At 55.1% G+C, this 17,760-nt stretch overlaps 7 protein-coding genes across 7 annotated transcripts; 4 read left to right on the top strand and 3 right to left on the bottom strand.

Moving 5' to 3' along the window:
* The first annotated feature begins 82 nt into the window (after positions 1-82).
* Positions 83-3,374, top strand: B0T15DRAFT_532460 (autophagy protein Apg9-domain-containing protein). The gene is made up of 3 exons (XM_062869311.1): positions 83-1,130; positions 1,200-1,920; positions 1,990-3,374. The coding sequence occupies exons 1-3, from the start codon at positions 457-459 to the stop codon at positions 3,301-3,303; spliced, it is 2,709 nt and encodes a 902-aa protein (XP_062721269.1). The 5' UTR covers positions 83-456; the 3' UTR covers positions 3,304-3,374.
* A 1,019-nt stretch (positions 3,375-4,393) lies between these two features.
* B0T15DRAFT_397111 (mitochondrial carrier domain-containing protein) lies at positions 4,394-5,755 on the top strand (the record flags this gene model as incomplete). Its single annotated transcript, XM_062864881.1, has 7 exons — positions 4,394-4,431; positions 4,511-4,593; positions 4,677-4,699; positions 4,782-4,914; positions 4,981-5,130; positions 5,190-5,661; positions 5,722-5,755. The coding sequence occupies 7 exons, from the start codon at positions 4,394-4,396 to the stop codon at positions 5,753-5,755; spliced, it is 933 nt and encodes a 310-aa protein (XP_062721268.1).
* Positions 5,756-6,369: 614 nt separating this feature from the next.
* Positions 6,370-8,776, bottom strand: B0T15DRAFT_532454 (uncharacterized protein). Its single transcript, XM_062869310.1, has 2 exons — positions 7,422-8,776; positions 6,370-7,354 (listed from the first exon to the last, which is right to left on the bottom strand). Exons 1-2 carry the CDS (start codon positions 8,400-8,402, stop codon positions 6,776-6,778), a joined length of 1,560 nt encoding a protein of 519 aa, XP_062721267.1. The 5' UTR covers positions 8,403-8,776; the 3' UTR covers positions 6,370-6,775.
* Positions 8,777-8,847: 71 nt separating this feature from the next.
* B0T15DRAFT_198899 (Gar1/Naf1 RNA binding region-domain-containing protein) lies at positions 8,848-9,999 on the top strand. Its single transcript, XM_062862550.1, has 3 exons — positions 8,848-9,143; positions 9,216-9,367; positions 9,436-9,999. The coding sequence occupies exons 1-3, from the start codon at positions 9,089-9,091 to the stop codon at positions 9,835-9,837; spliced, it is 609 nt and encodes a 202-aa protein (XP_062721266.1). The 5' UTR covers positions 8,848-9,088; the 3' UTR covers positions 9,838-9,999.
* A 927-nt stretch (positions 10,000-10,926) lies between these two features.
* Positions 10,927-13,909, bottom strand: B0T15DRAFT_198893 (uncharacterized protein). The gene is made up of 4 exons (XM_062862549.1): positions 13,082-13,909; positions 12,520-13,010; positions 12,112-12,449; positions 10,927-12,053 (listed from the first exon to the last, which is right to left on the bottom strand). The coding sequence occupies exons 1-4, from the start codon at positions 13,614-13,616 to the stop codon at positions 10,961-10,963; spliced, it is 2,457 nt and encodes an 818-aa protein (XP_062721265.1). The 5' UTR covers positions 13,617-13,909; the 3' UTR covers positions 10,927-10,960.
* A 1,899-nt stretch (positions 13,910-15,808) lies between these two features.
* B0T15DRAFT_369974 (uncharacterized protein) lies at positions 15,809-16,573 on the bottom strand (the record flags this gene model as incomplete). Its single annotated transcript, XM_062864193.1, has 2 exons — positions 15,809-16,269; positions 16,324-16,573. Coding segments are annotated over 2 exons (711 nt in total), but the record flags the coding sequence as incomplete, so codon positions are not given.
* B0T15DRAFT_198927 (uncharacterized protein) lies at positions 16,445-17,408 on the top strand. The gene has a single exon (XM_062862551.1). It carries the CDS (start codon positions 16,622-16,624, stop codon positions 17,252-17,254), a length of 633 nt encoding a protein of 210 aa, XP_062721263.1. The 5' UTR covers positions 16,445-16,621; the 3' UTR covers positions 17,255-17,408.
* Positions 17,409-17,760: the final 352 nt, after the last annotated feature.

Below are 17,760 nucleotides of genomic sequence, written 5' to 3'. Positions count from 1 at the left end.
CTTGTTACCGATAACTGATAACGGCCTTATCGTTCTCAGCAGATCACACCGCCTTCCCAAAGTACGGCCAGTTAGCGCATCACGTACCCTCCCGGTCCGCGATGGTCCGGCGCTTGTCATTCTGAACGCAGTCACCTGGACGCAAACATGCACCGAACCCAGGCTTCAAGCGACGGGCACCTAATTCTGCTTCCTCACAATTCCCTCACCAGCTATACGCAGCCTGCCTCGGGCCAGTGTCTCCTGACTCTTCTTGGTCTCCGCGGAAGCGTCTTTGTGATCTAGTAACTACCTAGTATCTCTCGATCTATTTCTTGATCATTCGTCATTTCCGCGCGTCATGCCAGAACATCACATGCGAGCGGCTCGTCCATAGATTTCCCATCCTACCTCCGCACATAACCTTCAATGTCCACAGGCACTCCAAACGAAGCCACAGATCGAGGCTAGTGCGAAATGGCGTCGAACGTTTTCTCGAGGCTTGTCCAAACAGCCCAGGGTCGCTCATTTTACGAAGACCTCAGACGCCGTCATGACGACACCGAAGATCGGGCCGGCCTGTTAGACGAAGAAAACCTGAACCACGAGTTTCAGGACTACGACCTAGAGCATGCGGAGGGTCTCGCGGTCGGAGATAGTCGCGCTATTCTGGGGAGTGTGACAAACCCGGCCTCGAGAGGCCACGGTCCAGCTGGAGGGCAGCTTTATAGGGACACACGGTCGGCCTGGGTATCGCAAGAGGAGGATGGTGACAACGACGTTCCTGCGTCCTTGCTGGTGGAGCGCGAAGACGATTACACAGAAGGGACCCCGGGGCCATCAACAGGAAACGAGAGGGCGGACCAGCCGCCTGCGGCCGCCATGCCGGGGTCGTCAAAGGCTCGTGTCCAGTGGGAGGCCACACAGGCGCAGCAGCGATTGCACGATGACGCAGTCCCCGAGCCATCTCGGCGCGGCAGTGGTCTACCGAACTCTCTATTCACCGGGATAGTTTCGGGCAGCGCCAAGAAGAAGGCTGAATGGAGATGGGCTAATGTCTCAAATCTCGACACCTTCATCAAGGACGTCTACGATTACTATATTGGCCACGGCGTGTGGTGTATCCTAGTCGAACGAGTCCTGCACCTCGTGTAAGTGGTTGCACTTGGCCGGCCTTGGGACAACTTGGTTCAGGAGCACCGCATGCTAACGTCGCACAGCAACGTCGCCTTCGTAGCCCTCCTTTTGACCTTTCTCACTCAATGCTTGGACTACAGCAAGCTTCGCGGTAGCCAAAAGCTATCCCAGATCATCATCCCTCACTGCACAAGAAACATGTCTGGCCTGTGGAATCTCGGCCTCTGGATGTTTGCGTTTTACTTCATTTGGAAATCCATACAATACCTCCTTGATCTCCGGCGGCTGCTCAATGTTCGCGATTTCTATCTCCACCTTCTCAACATCCCCGACCAAGATATGCAAACGATTACGTGGCAGGAGGTAGTGGCCCGCATCATGGCCCTAAGAGACCATAATCCCAAGACTGCAACAAGCTTGACTCCAGCCCAGAGGCGATGGCTTGGCAGTCAGTCCAAGGAGAGGCTGGACGCATCAGACATCGCCAATCGCCTCATGAGGCGCGAGAACTACCTGATCGCTCTGTTCAACAAGGATATCTTGAATCTGACGATCCCGTTTCCCTTCCTGCACAACCGACAGCTCTTCTCCCGGACGATGGAATGGATGCTGATGTTCACCATTCTCGACTTTGTTTTCGATGAGAGGGGTCAAGTCAACCAGGAATTTCTGCGCTCTGAGCGCCGGGGTGAACTCAGTCTCAAGCTTCGTGGAAGATTCGTTTTCGCCGGAGTCATGATCCTCATCCTTTCCCCGTTTGTAGTTGCGTATCTCATGGTTGTCTATTTCCTCATGTACTACCATGTAAGTACAACCCGCTGCGCTTTCGACGAAAAGAGGCCGTCCCATGTCGGATACTGACATGGGCTCCAGGAAATCCAAAAGAATCCGTCGATCTTGTCTTCACGGACATACACGCCGCTTGCGGAGTGGAAATTCCGAGAGTTCAACGAGTTACCGCATCTCTTCCGGAAGCGGCTCGATATGTCCCATCCCTTCGCAAGCCACTACATCGACCAATTCCCAAAGGCCAAGACGGAGATGGTCTTTCGAACAGTGGCGTTCATATCTGGTTCTCTTGCCACAATACTCGCGCTTGCCTCAGTGGTCGATTCTGAACTGTTCTTGGGCTTTGAAATCACCCCTGATCGAACCGCGCTCTTCTACACGGCCGTTTTTGGGGCCGTTTTCGCATTCGCGCGAGGCAACATAGCAGCAGAAAACTCGGTTTTCGATCCCGAGTACGCCATGCGGAACGTCATCCAATACACCCACTATGAGCCTGACCACTGGAAGGATAGACTCCACAGCTTCGACATCAAGCAGGAGTTTTCGGAGCTGTATAAGGTCAAGGTAGTCATCTTCCTCGAAGAGATCCTCAGCATTCTTACCACCCCTTTTGTCCTGTTTTCCAGTCTCCCGACATGCAGCGATCAGATCATCGACTTCTTCCGCGAGTTCACCATTCACGTTGATGGGCTCGGCTATGTCTGTTCCTTTGCCGAGTTTGACTTCAAAAAGGGCATGGTAACCAGCAAGAGGGATAATGATGGCGATGTTCGGGATGATTACTATGCAACAAAGCATGGGAAGATGGAAGCTTCCTACTACGGCTTCATGGACAATTACGGGAACTTTGCCCTCAACCCAAGGACAGGCGCGGCGTCACATCTTCCGCCAGGAACCCGAAATCAGTTCCATCCGCCGCCAGCGTGGCCGAGCATAAGCACAGCGCCGCTGGTCGCCGACCTACAGTCCTCACGGATTGGTCGGGAACGAGCAAAGGGCGGCGGGTCGAATAAGACACCCCGTTACGGCCCTACTATGCCTCAACAATCCCCCATGGCATCCATCCTTCTCGATCCACACCACCAGCCGCCGAAACCCAGCCGGGCCCAACACGCGTCACGGCACCTGCGGGCTGGCTACCACGGAGAGAGAAGCATCATTGAAGAGACTCAGGAAGATGATGGGGAAGCGAGCGAAGCTGGGAGACGGCAGGACGAAGAGGCGTATGAAGGTGGAGGTGCTCTGGATGAATCGGCGTGGCAGACATCACCGGCGGTGACATTGAGTAGGGACAACAGTACCACAGAAGCTCGTGGAGCGCCGGATGCCGGAGTTGTGCACATGATCTATCAGTTTAACCAAGCGCAACTTCACCGCAGGCCGGGAGGAGTGCATTGAGCAGATGATGACCACATCACATCAGGGGCATATGCTATCAGAAGGACTATCATCATGATCGAATATGACATTTCAAATTTCCACTTCTCTGGATGCAGGAACGACTGTGCAAGGATGTTGAATCTTGACCGGCTTGCTTCGCATTTGAGCACCTGGGGCAATCCCATCCGCATACCAAGCAAGGTTGATGGCATCCGCTGGATGCGGCATGTTGATTTGACTACATGGGTGTAAGTCTCACGGCAGAAGAAAACCTGACTCCCCCGGAGAAGTTGAAGTCTTTGACGAGGCCTGTAAAGCTGATGTGCCATACGGACATCCGATACTAACACCGATCCCGCACATTCCGGTCCTTCGGACGCACAGGTGCTCATCGCCCGTCCTTCACTTGTGTTGCCTCGGAGAAAGCGCAGTGTGGTCTTCTTTTTGCTCGGGAGCTCGGCGGAGACCCGCAAGTCAGCACGGACAGATCTGATAAGACAAGCTGCAAGGACGCTCTGCCGAACATCTCCGGTAGCGGTCCCACACCTTGTTTCCCACTTCGTGGCTAATCAGATGCTTGTGAGCTTCACGCCGCTCGCTCGCAACGCCACCCCTGACAAGTCGACCCCCAATTCCCCGACCTCCGGATTCTGCGGCTGCGACCGAGCCGGTCCCACCTTTTTTCTGGGCAGCCTTGGAGAGGGCCGACAGCGGTCGCAGAAAAAATTCGGAGACAGCTTGCTCGTTATCACGGCTTCATCAACATCATCGTGCAGGTCTGGTTTTGTGCGCAGCCCATTGAAATCGACGGCAGGACATAGCCAGCGCATTTTGGCACCAGAGTCACTACTACTCTCGATTCCACGCTTCTGGACCGCCAAGGCAAGTGCGGAGAGCACGGATTTTGTGACGTCCATTTGGGATTTTTGCGGTGGCAGCAACCCGAACCACGCTTGTTCTCCCTGTATCCCGCCAGCCTGGTGCCTCGGTCTGTTGCTTTGACGCAGAGGATTCACCACTACACACCACCGGGCCTCTTCCCCCCCACCCGCAAACGATCTTCAACCTGGCTCTCGACGTGGGCGCGCCGGGAGCCGTAGCTTCCCCAATGGCTCAGCCAAATGCCGAGCCCGTGGAGGACTACGAGTATGTCGCGCCCTTCCCTTGGCTTGGCCCGGTCGGGCCTCCATATGGGAACACCACCTTTGCGCTGACACGGTGACAGTTATGAATCGCTCCCGCCCAACTTCTCATTGTTGCAAAACATGGCTGCCGGCGCTTTCGCCGGCATTGCCGAGCATTGCGCAAGTACGTCATCTCGGGTGACTCTCCTCTCCAGCTCCCACAGGTGCGCTCCGCTTTTGGCTTGATCAATTGCTGACCAGGCATAGTGTACCCTATCGATGCGATCAAGGTAAGCGAGCTTCTGGCCTCGCTGTGCCTTATTCTTCTGCCTAGACGAAGTGAGACTGTGCGGTTAACCCTGTGGCGCGCAGACACGAATGCAGATAATCAACCCTACCTCGTCGACCGTCGGGACTGGAGTGATCCAGGCCACATACCGGATGGCAAGCACGGAAGGCATTCTGAGTCTATGGCGGGGCATGTCCAGCGTGATAGTTGGGGCTGGTGAGTCCTGCGCCCAGAACCTTGCGTCGCCGGGGGGCGCTCTGGGCTAATAATTCGTCTTCCTAGGCCCTGCGCATGCGGTCTACTTCGCGACATATGAGGCAGTCAAGCACGTCATGGGCGGGAACCAAGCTGGTGTCCACCATCCTCTAGCCGCCGCAACTAGCGGAGCATGCGCTACGATTGCTAGCGATGCGCTGATGAACCCCTTTGACGGTAAGCAAGGCTACAACAATGGTCATACCGTCACGTCGCTTAGCTAAGTCCTCGGGCAGTCATCAAGCAAAGAATGCAGATCCAGAACTCGGCCAAGATGTACCGGTCCATGTTCGACTGCGCAAAATACGTATACAGGAAAGAAGGGCTCGCGGCTTTCTACGTGTCTTACCCGACGACACTTTCTATGACGGTCCCCTTTACCGCGCTTCAGTTCCTCGCATACGAGTCCATCTCGACCTCTATGAATCCAAGCAAGAAGTATGACCCCCTGACGCACTGTCTGGCGGGTGCGGTGGCGGGTGGGTTTGCCGCAGCGCTTACGACGCCAATGGATGTAATCAAAACAATGCTGCAGACACGAGGCAGTGCTACCGATCCCGAATTGAGGACGGTCAACGGATTTGTGGCCGGTTGCCGGTTATTGTACCGGAGAGAGGGCACCCGCGGCTTTTTCAAGGGCGTGCGGCCAAGAGTGTTGACAACCATGCCCAGCACCGCCATCTGCTGGTCGGCCTACGAGGCGTCAAAGTGAGTTTCCCAGGGTGAGCTGGAACTAGGCCCTAGGTGCTGACCATGTCCCGCTTACAGAGCCTATTTTATCCACCACAATAACTCGACATGACTGCGGTTGGGATGTATCGAGTCTTAATTCAGCAGAGTGGTACGCTCATCCGCGAGCACCCAAGCACTCAGTTCTCCAATAACCGGGTGCTAAGCAACTCCAGTAATCCTACGACCATGATAGATTGATCCATCTTCCGAGCGACGGGTTCTGCAACCCCGACAACTTCAATTGGAAGAAGCCGCGACCCCGGCTTCTGGTCTTCTGGCGTCCGACAGGCCGCCCGGCTGGTGTCCGGCTAAAGAAGCGCAGTCTGCTGCTACAGCACAGCATCTTGTGTACATAATTTCATGTCGTTTGGCGCCCCTGGCTTTAGATTCCGAGAGTGGCGTTCTGCCGACCACGACACCAATGTGGACATGGGTTGGCTTGCCTGCATGACGCAGCGTCTTACCTACCAAGTACCAACTGATTTCCCGATGCATGCTACTAGTAGTCATCCCAGTGTAAGGGATTAGTGATGCCATCTGCCCTGCAAGCTGATAATGCCGGCTGCCGCTGGAATATCCCAATGACATGCGCTTCATCACAACGCAGGGACTCAACATTACTAGGCACACAGTCCGTACATGCTCGGACATCACTCGGATCCGAACCACCTTGATCAACGCGGCCTCCGCTCCCATAGTCATGCTGCGCGGAGAGACCATGAGTCGAATTTGAAAACCGGCCTAATAGGCGCCATGGAGGGTATTATTTGCTGTCCCTTGGGTGGGGCTCGAAGGATTTCATTGCAAGTCTGCTCCATGCTTTGTGTGCGCTGTATGTTCAAACAAGCCTCGACTTGCCACGCTCTACACAGTGCCCGCGATGAAAGGTACAACACCACCAACGCACCAAAGAAATTGGATCCTGCTAACCAACACACGCTTCCCTGCTGCCAAAAGAAACGACCCAACCATCTCCGACGGAACGGAGTTACAACCATGTACTGCATTTCTTCCGTGCCTCTTCCTAATAACACCTGAACTCCCTTGAGTTGATGCATGAAGATAAAGTGAAAGGAAAAGAAACCGGAAACTAGGCCCCAAAAGGGAACCCAGACCCGCCGAATTTGAACTGGAACTGCTGCCCGCCGCCGCCGCCCTGTTGGAACATGAACGGGTGCCCATGACCGAATGGGTTCCCATGGTGGAACTGTGGCTGCTCGTTCGAGTTGGGGTCGTCGCCACGGTCGAAGCGGGCGCGCAGTTCCGGATTGCTGAGCACTTCGTACGCCTCATTGATGGCCGCCATCTTCTTCTCGGCCGCCTCCTTGGTAAGCCCCTGCTTGGCCGCCTTGTCCGGGTGATGCATTTTGGAGAGCTTGCGGTATGCAGACTTGATCTGGCGCTCATCGGCATCCTGGGCCACGCCGAGGACCTTGTAGTAGTCTTTGGTCTTGCTGCGCTTGAGTTCGACCTGTGCTTTTTGCATCAGGGGGTTAATGACGTCATCCTTGCCCGGGTGGGTTTCAGCGGCTTTGCGGAGGGCATTGATGCTGGCTTCGAATTCTTCAGCCTCCATCAAGTGCTTGGCGCGGTAGAGGAGACCGTAGAGAGAATTCTCATCTTCTTTGAGAGATTCTTCGCAGTATTCCTTGGCCTTTTTGCTGTCCGACTGTTTGTTTTTGATGGTCAGCTAGCGAGGCTCACCGCCAATGCCGCAACTCGCAGTTTTCACTCACCTCGTAGTATGCCTGGCAAGCCATGCCAACCAGCCTCGCAACCAAAACATTCCTTGCGGCCTTGGGTATTGTCCCGTCCGCCCTCAGCTCCGCAACCTGTTCCTTTACCTCCTTGATCAAGCCATCACCGTCTGTCGACGGTACAAGCGGCCGAACCGCCGTCATATGCTGGCCCTTCTCGAGTGCCTTGGTAGCCTTCTGGACAGCCTTCTCGACCTTCTTCTCGACGTTCAGTAACCGCTTGCACCGCTTTGACTCGGGATCGGAATGCAGGCACTTCCGGATAGACGCCATGCCCTCTTGCAGTTCGCCCAGCACATAAAACTGAATGGCCGAGATCTTGACATGCGGTGATGTGTCGCCTGGCTTCATCTGCAGGATGTGCTGTAGGTCGCCAATCCCCCTCTCGACGGCGCCCCGCTCGAATGAGCACCGCGCGCGCAATTCCCGCAGCGCCAGCGCACGGTTAGCCACCAGGATGGCATCATCGGCTTGCTTAACGCACTCCTCCCAGTTCTGTGCCTTGGCGGCTGCCTCAGCGAGCGTCGCCGCGCCTTTGGCCTCCTCAAGACTAGCAATCTCCTCAGTCTTCTTCGCCTTTTTGAAGTGCTGCTTCGCCCCATCCCAGTCACCAGAGCGGGCCCTGAGCTTTCCGAGCTGTACGTGGGCGCCCTCGAACCCTGGTTTCAACTTGAGCGCCTTTTCGAAGTCATCGGTGGCTTGTGAGGTGCGTCCCATTGATAGGTAGGTGGTCGCGCGCTTAAAGAAGGTTAGATAGTTGGAGGGATCTCGAGCAATAGCAGCGTCGTAATATACGAGGGCATCGCCGGTTTCGCCCTTAGAGAGGTGGCTCTGAGCCGAATCGAGCAGTTTGGAGAGGGGAAGATCGGCGGGTATATCGGATGGCGACAGCGCCGTTACCAATGAGGGCGTCGACAGGATACTGGCGGCGAACGCCAGCGTTGACAGACGGACGAGCATGGCTTGGGAACGGTGTGAAGATTGAGATTACCCGAGGCTGTCCGAGAGTCGAAGGAACTGAGAAACCTCGCTGGTGAGCGTAGGCCTGTCGAGGTGAGAGACCGTGCTGAGCTGAGGAAAAGCAGAGCAAGGAGAAGATGCGCCAAACAAGAAAGATATGCTATGACTTCGAAGCGAAGCTTGGCAGCGGTTGGTGAGATTGTCGCCAGACACAATGATGTTTAGAACTAGCGCATCTCGAACATGTGTGTCGAGAAGTCGATCGTTTTGTCCACGCTGGTCTCAAGAGTTAAGATCCCGGGCGCAATCTGGCCACTGCTCTTTTTGGCAATCTTCTACGGAGTAATCCGTACCTACATTAGCTTATTAGCCGGATGCTGGGTACTGTTAAGTACTAGTGCGGAATAACTACATGTACGGAATAATCCGTACATATGGAGACGAAGCCACACAGTCTATCAGACGGTATCTCTGCACCGTACAGAACATACTAACCAAAACAGTATGGCCAGCATTGAGTATGCGAGCAAATGGCAGAACTTTTGACCGCTTTTACATTGTTCAAAAAAATATTAACTCGAGACGTTCCTAGCCAATACGACCACGAATCACCGGGACAAGCGACGTAGCTAGCGCTTGAACACTCCTGCCGTCAACACAATCTCAACGGCGGCAACACAGTCGCAATGTCGTTCAGAGGAGCGCCCCGAGGCCGTGGTGGCGGCGGCTTTGGCCGTGGAGGTGAGCAGGAATCGTTGCAGACAAGAGCACAAGCGACACAGATGCACAGAAATTGACGAGACTCAATGCTAGGACGTGGCGGATTCCAGCAGCGCGATACCGGCCCTCCGGCCACCGTCCTTGAGATGGGCAAGTTCGTCCACGCCTGCGAAGGGGAGATGGTGGTTGAGTCAACCAACCCCAAGATCCCCCACTTCAATGCACCGATCTACCTGGAGAACAAGGTACGCCGCGTCTGCGAAGGGTATCTTCTTGACTCCGCCCTGAGCATCACTTACACTTTCAATAACAGACAACTATCGGCAAAGTCGACGAAATCCTCGGGCCGATAAACCAAGTCTACTTCACCATCAAGCCCTCCGAGGGCATCCAGGCGACGTCATTCAAGTACGGCGACAAGTTCTATATTGCGGGTGAGAAGTTGCTGCCTCTCGAGAGGTTCCTTCCCAAGCCGAAGCCTGCTCCTGGCACTGTCAACAAGGTCAAGAAGCCCTCCCGGGGTGGTGGAGCCCGGGGTGGGCGCGGAGGCCCCGGCGGTGGTTTCTCGCGCGGAGGCAGGGGCGGTGGTAGAGGGGGTCCAGGCGGGTCAAGAGGTGGCTTTGGAGGCGGTTTCGGCGGTGGCCGCGGAGGTGCACCGCGGGGTGGAAGGGGCGGTTTCTCACGAGGCGGCAGAGGTGGTGGCCGCGGCAGGTAGAGCCTTCGCTCTCATTTCAAGGCTTTTCCCTGTATGGGGGACAGTTTTTGAGCTCTGTATCGTTTATGGAAGTCGGAGCGGTGCCGATCAAGCACGTGGCTGAGCATTTGAGGTGCTACAAGGTCCGCTTGGCGGTTGTCTTCGGGGTTTGGACTTGGCTACACAGGCGTTTCTGGCAGGGCTTTGGGTGTTTCATTGCTATATCAACGGTAAATTTCGCACCAGGTCGGCTTCTGTAGATAACGTGGTGCAGCCGACTGGGCACGTGCATGTCTTCTGTGTCATCAATTGCTCTGCTTCCGTTCTCGCTTGATTAAGCGCCGTTAATGACACTGACATACATCGCTAACCGGCCGCTTAGCGTCAACATCAGCTTCTGCGCTGGTTACCCAGCGCTGTACAGAGTCCTCTGCTGCGGGGTCTGTTGTCCCGGCGAAGAAGAAGTGTAGGATATCCGTCGAGATCTTGTACCCGAGGTTTCCACTTCGAAAGGGTTCAGGGTTGCCCTGCCAGGGCGTATTTGGCGACATCAGCGAGCCTCCAGTCCCACAGTCCCAGGCCTTCCTCTGCCGGTTCTGTTGGCACTGTTAGCCCACGAAATTCCAGATATCCATATCTTCCATCCGGCCTTCAATTAGAGCTGTATGTAGTCAATACGTCGAATGGACGCAGCTCGCTCATCACATTGCAGCAGAATAAGCGGTATGCGCGTAGGCGCTTTAGACTCGAACAAGCAAGAACACAAAGCTTGTGAAACCAGGCCGACGCTATAGAATTGACGTTGGCAGTTGAAGCAACGGCCGTGGGTGTTCTACCGAATGCGATTCCATGTAAAACATGACATACTGCCCCGACCCGGAGGCAACACAGTTGACCACTCTGTTTGGCTGCGTCTCCAACGACATTCTTTCGCTGCAAAGCACCCTTCCCCACCCCCCGCCCCGCTATGCCATGCACAGAGGAGGCCTGGTGTCCTTCAGTGCAGCGCCACCTATGCTTGCGGTTTCCGCAGCTGCTGACGCGGCGAAGGACAAGACAAGGAAGGCTTGGCGTTGAACTGGGAAGTCGAAATGTGAGTTGAGCGAAGGACTGGAGATCACAAATGGCTGTCGGACCATATGACTCATAAACCTCCAACCGAACCTCTGGGGTATTCTCCAGGAATATGAAGATTCGAAACCGTTGGGACACTGTCACCTCGAGCCACAACACGTGGCCGTCTAGCCTGCTCATCCTCGACGGCATCGTTAGCCATCCCAGGCGGTGCCTGTTCTCCATCGTCTGGTGCTGGGTTCTGCGTCAGGGCTGGAGTGTGGCCACCGGTCGCTGTCGCGGTGACCTGAGACCCGTAAACCCCACCCCTAGCAGTATCCCTGGTAGAAGGGGGCTCTTGGGAATATTTGGGGCTGGCGAATGGAATGGGTCCAGGGCCGGCCCGGTTAGGGTCCTCCGTCGCTCTGGTGTCAAACACGGAAGCATCTGCTTGTCTAGGCTCCTGTGAATTTGGCGTATGAGGAAGGGGTACGGCGGCCGGGCTATCAAATCGGCTCCCAGGAGGACCATCCATGGCTTTCTGACGTGGGAAGCCATCCGTTTCGGTCTCGCGTTCGTGGACGAACTCATGAAATCCTCGAGGCGATTGTCCAAGATCGTTCCCTGGAGAAACAGTCGCCGGGAAGTAGTCATGATTAAAGCCTTCACCGTATCCTGAGCTAACGCTCAGAGGCGATACAGGGACATGTAATCCCCTTTGCGCGTTCACCTGCAGGTCAGAAGGGAACCGCCCCCCTGAAGGGCGCCGCGAGAGAGCATCCAGCTTCGGCTGCTCATTGACCGGAACTCCAGTGGCGGTGAAGGGAGGTTCTTCTTCGTCTCCAACTCCGTCGCTGCTGATGGATGACCTCTGAGACGATCGGCTGATGCTGCGGCTATTTCCGCGCATAAGGTTGCTACGCTCCTCGGGGGTCCTTTCTGTCAGAATCTTGATGTCATCGTACCAAGCCATCATCGTATCATGGCTCTCGGCGCGGAAAACCCAGGTATGGCCACGATGCATGGGTCCGGTCTGCCGACCTTTGAGGACGAACTTGTTTGATGAGCTACCCTCGTCCGAGTGCGATCCCAGCTTTTGCTCGGGAAGGTACAGGGACATGACGGGCGCCTGAGTCTTATCCGCTGACTTGTACTCGTGGAGATGTGTGGGAGACAGAACATACCTGCTCAGGTTAGCCATTGGCACAGTCAGAGGAAGGATTGCAGAGTAGGGGGACTCGCCATCCGGGCGTGTAGCTCTTCAGATACTTGCTCTTTCGCTCTAAGAGCCCGGCTCGTACTTCCTGGCAGGCCGGATGGTCGCGCCCAGGGTAATGTATGGTCTCGGACGATCGCATCGGAAGGTCAGGGTCCACGAACCGATCGTCCCTCTGGATGAACGTCATCCACTCCTTATCCTTGGGCATGGAGATAGGTCCAGTACGGAGCTCTTCGATGGTGTTGTAGGCGGCATCCGATTCCCTCTTGAGAATGCCAGCATAAGCATTATACGCCTTCTGAATCTCGCCTACCACGATTGACTCGAGCTCCCTCCCGGAATTCTCAAGATTCAAGTAGGCCTTCGCATCGTCAGTTAGCCGAGGCGGCAACCGACAGTAGGCTCTTGAACGCGGTGTGCTGCTTACGTACCTGGTGCAGATAGTTCTCCTCGTCGATTTGCCTCTCGAGCTGCCGATCGACAGCGAGCCTCAGTAGATAAGGGTCTTGCTTCCCCGTTGTCAGAGACGGATCGAGCTCAGTCTGGCCAAGAACTTCCTGAAGCTGTGTCACAGCCTTGCGCGTGTTGTCCATCTCCTTTTCGACCGAATTCTTGAAGTCGCCCGAAAGGTTTTTGATCTCCTTGATCTTTTGATGAAGGTCGCTCCTCAGCCCGGTCAGGGCCAAGATGACGTCCTCTTCAATCTCCCTAGCTTTATTGGCCTCCGAAATTGCTTGCTTGCTGTAGCCCCTCAGTATCCGTAATGCGTCGTCCAGGCCGCCGGAAGCCAGGAACAACCCTGGTGGCGTCGCAGTGTTGTTGAGGACGGTTGCCAGTTTGAGCAGGGATTTGGCCCGGTGCTCGTAATGGGTCTGTATCTCTTTGAAGAACGTGATAAGATCTTTCAGAATCTTACGCCAAGCTGTCAAATCGCCCATCGGTCAGCTATCGCCCTCAGAGGACGCGCCATGACGACCAGGAAGCAACACGCACCTTGAAACCGGTTGGCCAGGATCTCGGTCGGGTTAGTTGCAGTCGGGATGGGGCAGTAAAATGCGCTATGCATCTGGTCCTTATCCGTAGTTGATTGCAGAGCCAGGCTTCTCACGCTTCCGGCCTTCATGCTCCGACGGCTCCCGCTGCGCTTCAGACTCCCACTCCTGCGCAGCGATGCTTTCTTCCTGAGCGTATTTCCACGAGTCAGGGATGCTGGCGCGTCACCTGGAATGCCACCCGCAAGGCCGGAGTATGACGCGGGCCGTTGGTTGACACCGGATGCCGGACCGTCGGCAACGGAGCTGCCCCGCTGGCTCGCATCCCATTCCTCGGTAAATCGAGCCGGACGTATGGCAACTGGAGCGGCTAAGCTGTTGCCGTAGTCGCTTGGAGACTGTGCGAAGGGAACGGGTAATGTCTCGGCGTCAATGGCGTCTGGCTGGTAGGTTTGCTGCTGCTGGGGGAAATAGCTTGCTTGGTCGTACCCGTTCACCTGGGGCGCGGCAGCGACGGCGGTCTTAGCGGTCGACATGGTCGAGACTGCCGAGATGCATATGCGACATCCAGTTCACGGTTCGAATCGACTCGCTTCACTTAACTGTTAAGTCTCATGGAGTTCACCGCCGCTTGGAAAGTGCAAGACATGGATGTGCTCTCAGTTCACCGTTCTGCTAATCTTCACGGTGCCTTACTATCATGCCGCGGAGTGATTTTGATTATGTCAAGGCGACGTCGTCGACGGGGAAGGCTGTGCAGGGAGGCACAGGTGAATAGGGTTTGAGGAATGGTAGAGGATTTGCGTGTTTGCCAGATGGTGATGTTGGCGTCGTTGTCGGGGTCGTTCTTGGGATTCCCGTTTTCGGAAAGTAGCAGGGGTCGAGGTGCTTGGCGAGGGTTGCGGGGGCTCTCACCGAACAGAGAGACCTGAAGGGCTACGGAAGTATGGAACAATACAAGCTACCGATTTGTGCAGAGTTCGAAGAACTCGCGATGTGGCCGCAGAAAAGGGTCCTTTCTTTTGTCGCTTCGGTCAGCCTAATTAAAGAAGCGGAGGAGAGCTGGCTCGATGTGTTCCCGGCTGTACGGACCGTCTTCAAGGCCTGAGGTCCCGAATGACGTATGACGTGGCTTGGAAACCCCTCAGGCTCCTTACTGTGTGTGGTATTGTGCAGCCTCAGTATCCAACACTCATGTTGGACTTCAAATCAGGTCTTGGTAGGACATATGACTTGGCGAGCGTCGCATTTTTTGCCAGAACCACTTCTCCTGTCCTCCGTTCCGGTGTTTGGTTTACTCCCATGTCCGATGGACCCATAGATACTGGCTTGAGAATGAAGGCAAGCAAGCCCGTCAGAAGCCGGAATACGCGTGGCACAGGTAACGCAGAGATCCTTCTGTGGTCGTTTTGTGCTGGTATTCCAAGAGAGGTAGACCGGAGGGTATACAACCTTTGGGCCATACCCGATTGCACGAGTGCCTCTACGCTTCAAGTCGGGTGCGCATAGTCTTCCAAGGTACCTATCTGACTATCTGGCTTGGGCAAGAAATGCCCCGTGGCCTGTATCAACGCTACGGATAAAGCGACGGTGTCGCCTGGCAGGGCGACGGTAGTTATAGTACTAACCTTTTGAATAAGTGCCACATAGGCAAAGCCACACCAAATTTGTATGGCAACTTCCCCGTCCGCATCTCTTCCAAGAACGCGAACCATCCAGCATCCTCGATATCGCCGTCGCCAACAAGCTAATTCTAACTCGATTTCTGAAATATCCTTAAGCACCGTTTGACGGGCTATTTGCTCATTGTCCATAACTTAAGTTAACTACAGTCCTAATATAGCATCGGTCACACATAGGCACAGGCCTATTTAGTGTGTGGCTGCTGTAAATGCTAGGATGCCGATACGGTTAACTACCTGGTAGTCACCGTCGCTTTACACAGTATCCACAGCATGTATCGGTAATATATTAAGGTACTACTAGTAACTAGTAGTACTGGGCTCCATTCCCCTTTCCGGCGTAACTCACGGTGGGTCGGATAATGCGTACAAGACAAGATTGGAACGGACGCTACAGCAAATATCTAAGTAAGAGAGACTCCAGAACAAACGATGTACAACAAGCATCATATAGCGTATACAAAGTGCCCCTTCGCCCAATCCCCGGGGGCCATCAAACTGCATCATGCCACAAAGTGTCGCCGCCTAGACAGACGAACAAGACGATCTCCTCCCCTCTTCGCCTTTCCACTTCTCCCTCGCGGCGTCTCTGCCGAAGCTGCACTAGAAGCTGGAGAGGCCGTCTCAGAGGCTGTCTTTGATGCTGCTGCAGATGCGGAGGCCCTTGCACCGTCGTTATTATTGCCGTTCTCCTCGTTGCCAGTGTCACCGTTACCACCATTACGGATTCCATTACCGTCATTGTTTTTCCCTCCGTTGGTTTTCCCTCGGTCGCTGTTCCCTCCGTTGTTGTTCCCCTCGTTGCCGCCGTTGTTGTTGCCATCATTGTTGTTGTTGTTGCCACCATTGTTGTTGTCATTGCCACCATTGTTGTTGTTGTTGTTGTTGTTGTTGTTGTTGTTGTTGTTGTTGTTGTTGTTGTTGTTGTTGTTGTTGTTGTTGTTGGGATCGGGAGCACCGGGACCGAGCTGTACAGCCTGGGCAGCCAGTGCAGCTGCCGCCTGTCCCTTTTCGCCGTCTTTGGCCGCGGGATTGATAGTATTCCCATCGCCAGTCACAGTGAATCTGACACAGTCATCCTGTGAGCCCCGCTGGGCCACGGGCATAATGACCGGCTGATGGTTCGCGGCTGAAGTCAGGGTACAGAGACGATAATTTCCAGCCGGCAATCCCCCGGTCACAGCCGCGGATAGCCCTCCCCGGCCGTCTCCGGCATCGTTGATCCCTTTGAAGAAGGCAAACTGCGTTGGGTCGAGGGGCTGTGTTGGGTTTAGGTTCGCACCGGTGTCCTGCACGGTGACATGGATGTGTCCAACTACATTGCCGCCCTTCAGCTGCTGCGGCGCAGCGTAGTAGGTTGCAACGGCGTTGGTAAACGCACCAGCCTCCAGGTTTGATACTTGAAGTGTAATATTGAAGTCCTGTCCAGATTCGATGCTGTCACCGTTCTGCGGCTTCGTGATCACCACAGAGATCATCCTATCAATCGAGGGGATCTCGCCCATGACTAAACATACGGTTAGCACGCAATCTTCCAGTGTGAATGGCACTCACTGCGCACCGATGCCGTTGCATGAGCCGTCCGTCCGTTGAAGACCGTCAGTGAGCGTTTTGCCCTTGCAGAAGTTGATAAAATTGTTCTGAGAGGTCAGTGACTTGGCCTGAGCAGCCTCGTCTGAGCCCAGGGAGGTTGATCCATCAACAAAGGAGCCGGACTGGATGACTTCGGGATCCAGTGTAGGGGTTTGGTTGTCGCCCTGCGCCTGCGCTAGGGCCAGGGGAACGAGGAAGAGGAGCCACCGGATTGACATTGCGTTAGAATGGCATAGAGAAGCAAAGTAAATGCCTTGCAGAAGTCAATGGGAGAGACTGGTGGGACTTTGAGTCAGAAGAGAGAGAGAGATACGCGCAGCGTGCTGGGCCCTGAGCGTCCCGTCCGTTCAAGGGCCAGAAATGCAGAAGAAAAGAGAACGACTCAGGGACGGTCCAACTTGAGGTTGCTACGGGCGCCAAAGAAAGAGAGAGGATATAAGAGACGACATGGGGATATGCCTCTACGGCAATGTCAGAACAAGACTGAATCACAGTTTCTTGCGACTGCGGCCGAGCGTGGATCCGTGACAGAGGAAGGACGCAGAAGAGGTCGGCGGCCAAGAGCGCCCCGGAGATCAGACGAGCTCCGAGGTAGAGAATTTTGGTGGAAGCCATTCGGCGGCCTAGGTAGTTTCCATGTCATCCTGCGGGGGTTCGTCTTGGTCTTCAGTCCGGAAATGGCGGCCTGGAATCGCCTCAGTGCTGTGCCGACCACACGGGCCGGGACAGAAGACGGCCAATTCCCAAGGCCTGGAGCAATTCGTCTGCACATAACCCCGGCTGTGGAAAATGTCGGTGATCGCACGAAGACAAGCAGGGCGAGGCCAGGCCGGTGGAAAGCAGGCCAACGGCGAGCAACAGCAGCGCACCAAGTAGATGCCGTGTGCTTGGTCTCTTGAACCAACGGTTAGACCCGGGCCAGGATATTAAGATGACACCGCCACCCCGAGATCCCATCCGCCGCTGCCGAGGAGCCCGAAAGCCGACCCAGCTAACCCGGTCGGTGTTTTGAGGTGTGCTCCCTTCATCCCTAAAAAATATCGGAACCGGAAGACGTAAACCGACCTCGGTGCCTTTAAAGTGAGCAGAGAAGGCTACTAGTATTTATTATTATTGGCTGGATCCACCTGATGCACTGCGCTGTGTAAGCTCTTACTAGGCTAACATGAGAGATCGAATCTCGACAAGCTTAAGTATGCTCGCAGTCACACCAAGTTGAGCTTTCGAGAGTGTGATGTACCTGCTTATTCTTATTGACCCCAGATGCTATGATGCGAGACGGTGTACCGTAGTAACCGCAATATTGCCCTTCCTCCGTGCTTTCTCTCATCGCCCCTCCAAGCACCATACCGCCTTGGTGTACCGCCGCTTCGCTGACATTGTTTGTGCCCGCATGCAGAGTCCT

This window comes from Chaetomium strumarium, assembly GCF_033439665.1.
Source record: "Chaetomium strumarium strain CBS 333.67 chromosome Unknown B0T15scaffold_4, whole genome shotgun sequence".
NCBI classification, from domain to species: Eukaryota; Fungi; Ascomycota; class Sordariomycetes; order Sordariales; family Chaetomiaceae; genus Chaetomium; species Chaetomium strumarium.
This window is presented reverse-complemented; position numbering and strand designations above follow the sequence as displayed.